This window comes from Ictidomys tridecemlineatus, chromosome 3, assembly GCF_052094955.1.
Source record: "Ictidomys tridecemlineatus isolate mIctTri1 chromosome 3, mIctTri1.hap1, whole genome shotgun sequence".
In the NCBI taxonomy this organism is placed as follows: Eukaryota; Metazoa; Chordata; class Mammalia; order Rodentia; family Sciuridae; genus Ictidomys; species Ictidomys tridecemlineatus.
The window spans coordinates 19,627,232-19,638,666 of record NC_135479.1 but is presented as its reverse complement, the minus strand read 5'-3'; the positions used below and the strand labels follow the sequence as shown (position 1 = coordinate 19,638,666).

General features: G+C 48.6%; 1 protein-coding gene across 1 annotated transcript; it reads left to right on the top strand.

Moving 5' to 3' along the window:
* Positions 1-73: 73 nt before the first annotated feature.
* LOC144375601 (amine oxidase [copper-containing] 3) lies at positions 74-8,340 on the top strand. Its single transcript, XM_078041016.1, has 4 exons — positions 74-2,129; positions 4,442-4,727; positions 5,123-5,252; positions 5,964-8,340. The coding sequence occupies exons 1-4, from the start codon at positions 530-532 to the stop codon at positions 6,237-6,239; spliced, it is 2,292 nt and encodes a 763-aa protein (XP_077897142.1). The 5' UTR covers positions 74-529; the 3' UTR covers positions 6,240-8,340.
* Positions 8,341-11,435: the final 3,095 nt, after the last annotated feature.

Sequence of the window (11,435 nt, the reverse complement as noted above, 5' to 3'; positions counted from 1 at the left end):
CAAGGAATGCTGCTTGGGAAGCTGAGGAGGCTGGAGGTAAGGGTTTGCTTGGGAGGAGAACAATAGTTCCTAGTTACAGGAAAGAGAACATCTGGCCCAGAGAAGGTGGGGTTTATAGAAGAAACCGGGCTCAGAGGCCCAGGGACTGCTGGGCAGACCCACCTCTTTGCTGGTGGTGGATTTTTCTGCACAAGCTCTCTTTCTCACCCTTCCGCCAGCCCCAGCTTTCCCCAACTCCAACCCTGACCTACAGACCAGAGTCTGATTTGGAGCCTGGAAAACAAAGCCATGTAAGGTCTGTGGAAATTGCTGCAGCCTGCTGAGACCGCCCCCCAACTCTGGTGTGCCCCTCCCCCCGCCCCACCCTGCCTGCCTCTCCTCTTCGGCAGCCTTCAGCCTAAGCAGCTGACTACCAGGAACTGCAGCCAGAGTCCCGGAGCCCCTGATCCAGCAGCCAAGAGAGCCCCTCATGCTTGCCTGAGAATATACAGATTCACACTGGTAGAATCCTGCCCCATCTCAAGGGACAATGAACCAGAAGACCACCCTGGTGCTCCTCGCTCTGGCCATCATCACCATCTTTGCCTTGGTTTGTGTCCTACTAGCTGGCAGGGGTGGAGATGGGACTGAACCTAGCCAACTTTCCCATTGCCCCTCTGTATCTCCAAGTGCCCAGCCCTGGACACACCCTGCCCAGAGCCAGCTGTTTGCAGACCTGAGCCCCGAAGAGCTGACAGCTGTGATGAGTTTTCTAGCCCAGAAGCTGGGGCCAGGGCTGGTGGATGCAGCCCAGGCTCGCCCCTCAGACAACTGTGTCTTCTCAGTGGAGCTGCAGCTGCCTCCCAAGGCTGCAGCCTTGACCCACTTGGACAGAGGGGGCCCGCCACCTGCCCGAGAAGCGCTGGCCATCATCTTCTTTGGCGGACAACCCCAGCCCAATGTGAGTGAACTGGTGGTGGGGCCACTGCCTCACCCCTCCTACATGCGGGATGTGACTGTGGAGCGTCATGGGGGCCCCCTGCCCTACCACCGACGCCCTGTGCTGATCCGAGAATACCTGGACATAGACCAGATGATCTTCAACAGAGAACTGCCCCAGGCTAAGGGACTCCTTCACCACTGCTGCTTCTACAAAATCCAGAGAAAAAACTTGATGACAATGACCACAGCCCCCCGTGGTCTACAATCAGGGGACCGGGCCACCTGGTTTGGCCTCTACTACAACCTCTCAGGGGCTGGGTTTTTCCTGCACCCTGTGGGGTTGGAGCTGCTGGTGGACCACAAGGCCCTGGACCCTGCCCACTGGACCATCCAGAAGGTATTCTATCAAGGCCGCTACTATGAGAGTCTGGCCCAGCTAGAGGACCAATTTGAGGCTGGCCTGGTGAATGTGGTTGTAATCCCAGACAATGGCACAGGTGGGTCCTGGTCCCTGAAGTCCCCAGTGGCCCCTGGTCGGGCTCCCCCTCTGCAGTTCCATCCCCAGGGTCCCCGCTTCAGTGTCCAGGGGAATCAAGTGGCCTCCTCAATGTGGACTTTCTCCTTTGGCCTTGGAGCTTTCAGTGGCCCAAGGATCTTTGACATCCGTTTCCAAGGGGAGAGGGTGGCCTATGAAGTCAGCGTCCAGGAGGCCGTGGCCATCTATGGTGGAAATTCTCCAGCTGCAATGTTGACCCGCTATATGGATGGTAGCTTTGGCATTGGCAAGTACTCCACACCCTTGACACGTGGGGTGGACTGCCCCTACCTGGCCACATATGTGGACTGGCACTTCCTTTTGGAGTCCCAGACCCCCAAGACAATACATGATGCCTTTTGTGTGTTTGAACAGAATCAGGGCCTCCCGCTGCGGCGACACCACTCAGATTTCAACTCCTACTATTTTGGGGGCCTTGCGGAGACAGTGCTGGTCTTCAGATCTGTTTCTACCTTGCTCAACTATGACTATGTGTGGGATATGATCTTCCATCCCAACGGGGCCATAGAAGTCAAAGTCCATGCCACGGGCTACATCAGCTCTTCGTTCTTCTTTGGTGCTGCCCAAAAGTACGGGAACCGAGTTGGGGAACACACACTGGGCACGGTTCACACCCACAGTGCCCACTTCAAGGTGGATCTGGATGTGGCAGGTAAGACATCTTGATGGGGACAAGGATTGTGCAAGAAGGACTGAAGAGTTCCATTTGTCTGGGATTTTTTGTAGGTTATGCAGGAAAGAAAGAATTTTGATTTTCATGGTTCCCTTCTGGCTGTATGGGAGAAAGCTGGCTGTTGAGTTTTATTTGGATCTTAGCTTGCTGTCTGGGAACACAACTGCCAGCTTTCCTCCATGTGACCCCGTTAGAAAATCTTGGGAATCATCTGGGTGCTATGCTGCAAGCCTATGATCCAAGAGACATAGGGGACTGAAGTAGAAAGATAGCAAGTTTGAGGCCAGCCAGGGCACCTTAGAGAGATCCTGTCTCAAAAAATAAATATCTGAGCTCTGTGGCATATGCCACAAAGGCTGAAACAGAAGTATCCCAATTTCAAGGCCAAAAAGGCCCTCAGTAGTTTAATAAAATGAAATTTATTGAAAATAAAATAAAAAATAAAAGGGCTGGTAATACAGCTTAATGGTAAAGTGCCCTGGGTTCAATCCCCCAGTATTGCAGTAAAAGAAAAAAAAAAAAAAAGAAAGAAAATCTTGAGAAATGGCTAAGTCAGGATGGAGCCAGGGTCTGTTCCCTATTATCTCCTATGCACTTATGTGGGCCCCACTTCAGGGAGGCAGCTCTTGGTTTTCCGGCTCATTTCTCTGTGTCTGGACCATAGTGCTGGTATGTTAGAGGATCTGTTTGCATTCTGCTGAGTCCCTGGCACAAGGAGACCATCATGGAACAACCTAAGTTGTACATTTCCTGGGAGATGTGTCCTCCTCTTCCCTGATTTTCTATTACTCATTCTGGCTACAATTAACTTCATTGTGAGAGGTAGAATGAATACTGTGGAGAATTCCAGGAATTTCCTGAAGTTGGTCAGTCAAGGCTACATGATGTCTTGAAATTTCTGTCTTTGTCTTTTCACTTCCCTCCTTTAGTTCATTATCACTGTTTTTTTCCCCTGCTCTTCCTCTGCAATATCTCAGAACCCTCACTGGTGACCCCTATAGATATCAGCCCTCTCTTTGCTGCCTCCACTCTTGATGCTGTCAGATCCAGGGTCGACTCTGTGCTGAGAGGGCCACCGGTGCCAGCCTGCTATTTACATAGCTCCCAACTTACCCAGCCCCTGCAGGACATCAGCTACAGAAAAAACTACAAGGATCATCCCCTCTTGGAGGAGCTCCAACCTGCCCTGCTTGACCACAGCCACACCCACATCCTCCCTGTGCCTGAGCAAACAGGTTATAGTTAGTCTTCTTGATTTTGGCTTAGGCTTTGTCCATGCCTAGAATGACCCTCCATGTCATTTCTTTTGGTGACAACCCTTCAGGCTAGGCAGAAAATTTTCCCCAGATGGGCCATATCCCTGCCTGCACCTATATTCCTGTAACCCTGACTCTGCTCACCCGTGCCCCTCTCCCATTATAGGGTTGGCAGTGATTTCCTGTCTTTGTCCCCTGGTACAACAGTAGGGTTAGGATGGTGTTTCATTCATCTCTGTCCCCAGGGACAAGCACAGTCCTGTCTGCTAAAGAATGTTGAAAGGACCAGGCACGCTTGTAATCCCAGCAGTTGGGAGGCTGAGACAGAAGGATCTCAAGTTCAAAACCAGCCTCAGAAACTTCAAGGCACTAAGGGCTGGGGATGTGGCTCAAGTGGTAGCGCGCTCCTCTGGCATGCGTGCGGCCCAGGTTCGATCCTCAGCACCACATACCAACAAAGATGTTGTGTCCGCAGAGAACTAAAAAATGAATATTAAAAAAATTCTCTCTCTCTCTCTCTCCTCTCTCACTCTCTCTTTAAAAAAAAAAAAAAAAAAAAAAGAAACTTCAAGGCACTAAGCAATTCAGTGAGACCCTGTCTCTAAATAAAATACAGAATAGCTCTGGGGATGTGGCTCAGTGGTTGAGTGCCCCTGAGTTCAATCCTCAGTACCAAAAAAAAAAAAATGTTGAAAGGGGCTGGAGTGGTACCTCAGTGGTAAAGCATTTGCCTAGATGTGTGAAGCCCTGGGTTCAATCCTCAGCACCACATATAATTAAATAAAATAAAGGTATTGTGTCCATCTACAACTTATAATAATAAGAAGAATGCTGAAAGGAAAATTAAAAAATATTTTAATTAGAGATCAACATCTTCGACTGGCAGGTTGGGGTTGTCTCAGAGGGAAGGGAAGCAGGGGCCACACTCTGTCCTGGGATGCTTTTTGACCCCCCTCTGAAGCCAGGTGGCGGAGGACTCCAGGGGGACCAGGGCAACTACATGATCAGCCTTCCACCCTCACCCACCCCACACAGGACTGGAGAACTGGGTCTGGGCTGAAGACATGGCCTTTGTCCCCACGACTGTGCCCTGGAACCCTGAACGCCAGGTACAGAGAATGCAGGTGACCCGAAAGCTGCTGGAAACAGAGGAGCAGGCTGCTTTCCCCCTGGGAGGGGCCACTCCCCGCTACCTATACCTGGCCAGCAACCACAGCAACAAGTGGGGTCACCCACGAGGCTACCGCATCCAGATACTTAGTTTTGCGGGGGAGCCACTGCCCCAGAACAGCTCCATGGAGAGAGCCTTCAGTTGGGAGAGGTGAGTGGTGGGCTGTCAGGGCTGCAGGAGGTGAGAGTGGGAGGGAAGCATTGGAGGGGACACTAGGATCAGTTGGGACTGTACTCACGATGAGATGAGATCTCAGCATTTCTTAGCTATCAGTGTGCCAATGGGACTCATTTCTCTTTGGAAGACTAAAACTGAGAAGTGAAGACTTATTCCTGTTTTGGATGGGGGAGGGACCATGCAGTAAAATGGCAGGGTGACCAATAGGAAGATGGAACCCTCTAGGATGACATCAGGAATTCCGCAATCCTGAGTTGGTATGTGAATGGGAGGAAGAAGCTGAAGTCTGAGCACCCAGATTCCTTTTATCATGATCAGGCAGCAGAATGGGGTTAGTGACAATGGAGTCCTGAGCAGTCCCCCTCTAGGTACCATCTGGCTGTGACCCAGCGGAAGGAGGAGGAGCCCAGTAGCAGCAGCATCTTTAATCAAAATGACCCTTGGGCCCCCACTGTGGATTTCAATGATTTCATCAACAATGAGACCATTGCTGGAGAGGTGAGCTGACTTCGGGGGCAGGATATCAGAGGGATGGAGGTACAAGGATGAGTCTCACCTTCTCTTGGGAGAGTCCCTGAAAACCATGGGATCTCAGGTGGAGTGGACACTTGCTTTCTGCACTTTAGTGGACCTGATCCTTTACTCTTGAAAACCTTCCTGAGCTGGGAAGTCATATGCATCAGATGGGTGAGGAGCAGGGCCTGTCCTCCAAACCCTACAGCACTTGAATTCATGGACTGAGTCCTTTTCAAGTCCCAAGACTCAAGCAGGGCTGGAAATTAATAGAGAAGACCACAGCTCTGCACTTTGAGCTTCTTCCATTCCTTCCTTGACCATTAAAGAGTCTCCATGGCAGCCTGCTTCTGCTTCTCAAGCCCTGTCTTCCCTCATCCAATCCTTCTGGCTTGAGTTGTAATGTGGGAACCCTCAGAGAGTTGGGGGTGGGGAGAGCAGCTGAAGTAGCCTTCGGGTTGGTAGGCAGAGGGCAGAGGGATAGGAAGCGTCAGAGATGGAGGGTGCAGGCCAGGTACAGTACACTATGAAATTGACTCTTCATGCTTTGACTTTGGGGTCAGAAGGGAAAATATTTAAAGGTTCAAGAACCATGGGTTGGTGAGCTGAAGCCTTCCCTGAAGGGCCACTTGGGGAGGCAGGGCATATCCCTAGAAAAGCCTGACCTCATGATCCTCTTTCTTCTCTCCCTGATAGGACTTGGTGGCCTGGGTGACAGCTGGTTTTCTGCACATCCCACATGCAGAGGATATTCCCAACACGGTGACTGTGGGGAATGGAGTGGGCTTCTTCCTCCGACCCTACAACTTCTTTGATGAGGACCCTTCCTTCTACTCTGCTGACTCCGTCTACTTCCGGGAGGACCAGGATGCTGGGGACTGTGGGATCAATCCCCTGGCTTGCCTGTCCCAAGCTGCTGCCTGTGCCCCTGACCTCCCTGCCTTCTCCCATGGGGGCTTCTCTTACAACTAGTTGGTTCCTGGGATGGCCAATCTGACCAGAGGCTGAGTCAGGTTAGGATGGCTGGGGCAGCAACTGGACACTGGGCAGGGCAGGGCAGCCTGTTTCCCTCTTCTCCTTCCTTATACCTCTGATGTCTCTGTCAAGGTCCTCTCTCTTCCACTGTCCTCCTTTCCCTCCTCCTCTTATTATCATTCTGATCCTGAGATGCCTGACATAAGAACACTGGGCTTGGTTGGTCCCAGCTGTGCTGAGTTCCTACCTTAGGGAGAGGAGGAATGACCCAGCCAGGGGGCTGGAGTAATAGCTATGCTTTTCTTCAAATGCTTCTCTCTTTAAAAAAAAAAATCTTTTATTTCCAAATATTTAGACGATTTCCAAGGACTCTGCAATGGAAATAATTCCCTAGAGATCCCAGGGCAGAGTGCCCATCAGTCCTGCATGTCCACAGATGAGCTAGAAGGGACCCTTTGCCCACATTCCCTCTATCCAAGTCCCTTCCTTCTCTCATCCTTACTCCCTCTTACCCACTGCCTCCTTCTTGAGTGCCTGCCTGCTTTTGTGTTCTGGAATTTCCCCTCAAGTCCTGAGTGATTGTCCCTCTATCCTAGCCCCCATGTTTTCCAGTCCTCGTTTCTCAACTACAGTCTCTTCTGGTCCTGAGATTATGGAAGTCTCAAAGATGCAACGGGACAAATCATTGAAGAGGATAATCCCTGTCTGTCACATATCAGGAGTAGGAGTTGCCCCCACTTCTGATCTGGAGCAGGATGTGTTTCTGGAAAGTTCTCTCTGCCCATTTCATCTGCTGGCCCTGTTCTCTCTTGATGAGAATGTTCATAGTGTGAGCAGCAACTAGGCCTAGCATTGCAGGTGGTTTTGGGTAATGAAAAATGGTCATCTTGTCTCAGGGTTGTGTGTGACCAAGATGCAAGAAACCCTGGGAACTCCACCCTCAGGCCAGGGCTGTCCAATCATGTGCAGACGTGTAAATGAGCTGGGGACTCTAATGGGGAGGAGCCTGACCTGGAGGGATCTGTTTGTCCCTCCTGGGTTTGGCCTGGGATGGTTACAGTAATATCAAGAGATTGGAAACAATAGAAACATTCCTCCCTAGATAATTGGTCAAAACATACTTGCAGGTGTGGTTTTTTTTTTTTTTTTTTTTTTTTGATACCAGGGGTGCTTAACCACTGAGCCACATCCCCAGCCCTTTATTTTTTATTTTGAGACAGGGTCTCATTGTGTTGAGGCTGGCTTTGAACTTGTGATCCTTCTGCCTCAGCCTCCCAGCAGCTGGGATTGCAGGCATGTGTCATCCCACCTGGCACTTGATGCAATCTTATAATGCAATACTATCCAGCTAAAAAAAACATGTGTCTTTAGGTATTAATAATAAATAATCTTCAAGTAAAAAAGGAAAGGCATAGGAATATGTATAGTGTACACTTCCTGTTTGTTTTTGAAAGAATGAGAATATAAATACATATTTGCTTATGCACGCATATTTAAGAGAAATGGGTAACACTGATTACCTCTGGGGAGGGGGCAGGCTTGGGAGGGGACTTAGCACTGTATACCTTTCTGTACATTTTGAATTTCAAACCATGTAACTTTATTATCTCGGAAAAATAAGTAAATTGACTCAAATGGAAGATGACCTTTACTGACAGGCTTTTGGGGAAGAGAGAGGTGGTCAGGGGGAGAAAAAAGTGAAGGGGTAGGCCCAATTTTCAAGTGTTTGAGAATCAGAGGAGTATGGCATCTATAATACTTTCTTTGCCCAAATTTTAATTTTCAGTCAACTACCCACCCTTCTCCATCTGCCTTTGAGAGGAGAGGGCAATGAGAAGGAATAGGGTAGGGGGACTTCTGTTTGCTGGAAGCCAAAGGTCAGGAGATAAAGTGCAAGAAACAGTTTTGAATGCTACTCAGCTTCTGACCAGAGGGAGATCATGTTCTGGGAGCTGGGACACCACCAAAGCTTTTGTACACTTGGGTCTGTTCTCCCCCAAGTCCAGGCCATCCCTTAGGTCAATGGAACAGGAAGTCAGTCAGCTACAGAGTAAGTAGTTTCCAAAGAACATGAATAAAGATTCAGTCTGGAACAGAAGGCCAACAATGGCTGGCTTCATTCATCATGTGGCCTGGTTGGGGACAGGGAAGGACAAAGAGACACTGAGATGACATGGAGGAGAAAATGGGATATGTGGCCAGTTGTTATTTTGCTGACTTCATTACTCCCTGTTCCTCTGACCTGAAGACTCTAAACAAAAGGAGACTCTAACTTCTCCTTTTGCTTCTAATCCCTCACTGTTCCTTCTTATGGCTTGTTGAACCATGGTGGATGCTGGAGGGAACAGGAACAAAGGAATGCTGCCCATCACCATCATGTCCACTTGAGACTCATTTCCTTGATATCCATCTCTACCAAAGAGTGGGAGTGCTGGTGTGTGGTGGTGGTGTGTGTGAGTGCCCATGTGATTTTATTTGAAAACACGACTGGTTGTGTCCCTATACATCTCACCACAGAAATGATGACACCTGCCCCAGAAACTCAATGAGGGGAAGCAGAATGGACCTCCACATTATTAGAACATCATCCCCGTTCAGGTCAGGAGGACTGCAAGGTCAACCTCCAGCCGCCCATCCCAATCCAAGCTCTTCCAAAGGCCATCAAAGTTGTCTGGAGTCTTGTCTTCAGGCTTGTAAATTGGGTTTAGCAGTGAGAAGTGACTGAGGATTGATGTCATGAGGGATTGAAGGAAATCATGCCACCAAGCCTCAGACCCTGAAGCTTGGGTCAAAGGACATGACTGGGACTTCTTCAAGAATGTAGTCACAGGCAGCCCTCATGAGGAAAATAACATGTGCCCACCTGCCTCTTCTTTGGGAACCATTAGGAAGGGCTCCAATGGCAAATGTCAGGAAGTATCACTTCATGCATTCAGCAAAGGTTTATGGAGCACCTTCCAAATGCCAGGCCATGTGAGCAGCACTAGAATGTGCTAGTGAATAGAGGCAACTGCCACCCTCAGGGGCAACAGGTACAATTACAATCAGGGAAGGAAAAAGACCATAGCAGGGCTCCTAACCCAGACTTGGGGGGCTGGAGGAGTCTTCCTGAGGGATGTGATATTTATTTATCTGTATTGTGTGGTGTGTGTGTGTGTGTGTGTGGTGCTGGGGATTAAATCCATTGCCTTGTGCATGCGAGGAAAGCCTCAGTTCTACCAACTGAGCTATATCCCCAACTCCCAAGATGTCTATATTGATCCTGACAGAGAAATAGAAGTTGGTTGGGGAAGAGAGAGAGAAGTGGAGAGTCACTGGTCAAAGTAAGATCCTACCCACCAATCAGTCCTCTTGCTAGTCACTTTGGTTTTGCAATAATTGGTCAGATCCTCCTTGCACACTTATGCAATGTACAGAGGGTTTGGGAAGAAAAAAAAATAAGGAAGCCCTAAATGTGGGGAGGAAATTGATGCTGTCCTGATTGCTTCTTTGGGTTTGGTGATACAGAGGTGATGCACAGGTGCCTGTAGAGGTGAAGCCCACTGATTCCAGCTCCTTCTGGAAGGTTCTCTTTTCCATACCTCCTCTGTGGTTTCAATCTCTCACTATTGACTGGCTCTTTCCTAGTTACTCTCATCTTGCTCTGCCTCTCGCTGGGCCCTGCTGCATCTCCTGGGGTGGGGGTCTTCACACACCCTTTCCTCCAAGGAGTGATCTCTACCTTTTGGATCTGCTTCCTGTCCTCCTCCAATCACTCCTCTCACTGGTGACTCAGAGTGAACTTCATTGACCTCTCCTTGGTAATGCAGTTCAGGATAAAGGTACATGGGCCATAGTAATGCTGTATTTATTTATTTATTCATTCATCTTGTTACTTATTTTTGTGGTACTGGGGAATTAAACTCAGGGCTTTGCACATACTAGGCAAATGCCTAGTACTGAGCTACATTCCCAGCACATTTTATTTATTTACTTTTTTTGAAACAGGTTCTCATTTTGTTGCCCAGGCTGACCTCAAACTTGTGATCCTTCTGCCTGAGCCTTCTGAGTCACTGGGTTTACATACATGTTTCATTGTGCATGGCCAATGCTGTGTTCTTCCACTTTTTTAATAGTTTTTTAGGGGCTAGGGCTGTAGCTCAGTGGTAAAACACTTGCCTCACATGTGTGAGACACTGGGTTCCATCATCAGCACCACATAAAAATAAAGATACTGTGTATTAATTTACGATTAAATAAATATTAACAAGAAAAAATAATTTTTTAGTTGTAGATAGGCACATTACCTTTATTTTTCTGTGGTGCTAAGGATTGACCCCTGTGCCTCACATGTGCTAGGTGAGTGTTCTACCACTGAGCCACAACCCCAGTTCAACTCTGTGTTCTTAATTTAGCACTGGACATACATTCCCCAGCACTAACTATAACTTACCAAAGGGCCCAGACTTATATTCCCTGGTTGGAATGGCTTCCCTTTGTCAGGGCTGGATCTTGACATTAGATTATTCCTTATTTTAATGGGCACACAACCCTTTCCCAATGACCTTTGCTGCTTTAGTTATTGTAATTTTATTGCTTCTATCTTGATTGTAAGAAGCTCTGCAGGGTCTTTTTTTTTTTTTCATCTTTCACTCAGTTTATGGGATGTTGGTTGTGAATTTTTTTCTCCCCAACATTTGGGGTCACATTATTTTATTTTTCTATACCAGATAGCCAACTCTGGACCCTTACCCCACCCCCACCCCCACCCCCACCCCATGATTGGCAAGAAATTCAATTTCAGGCATGTTTGTCAGTGTTCATCTTTAGGTTTAGGTAAGACTCAGGAATGTGGGAATTTTGTGGATGGCCAGCTAGTCTTCAGTGGTCACAGCTATGGTGTTCACCTTCTGCTAGCCTGAGGTAAGCCTGGCCAAGGTGATGATGGAGGAGAGGCCTGGGTTCCAGTTCCTCTGAGTCTTACATCCTCAGGCCCCAGTGGGAAGGGGGCACTAGTTCTTCCTACCTGCCACAACATGCCCATAAACACACATGAATGCACACCCATGTGTGTACACACACATACTCTCTACTTGTGAACCCCACATAATTCCACAAGACACACCCTTCCTGTATTAGGAAGTTCTCTGAAACTTCTCTACCCACAGTGAACACTTACTCTCTTTCTCCTACTACAAAACTCCCACTGTCTCC

Coding starts and splice junctions, on each gene's coding strand:
- LOC144375601 (XM_078041016.1), top strand. CDS start 530: ATGAACCAGAAGACCACCCTGGTGCTCCTCGCTCTGGCCATCATCACC. Junction 4,728..5,122: donor AGAGCCTTCAGTTGGGAGAG/GTGAGTGGTGGG, acceptor GTCCCCCTCTAG/GTACCATCTGGCTGTGACCC. Junction 5,253..5,963: donor ATGAGACCATTGCTGGAGAG/GTGAGCTGACTT, acceptor TCTCCCTGATAG/GACTTGGTGGCCTGGGTGAC.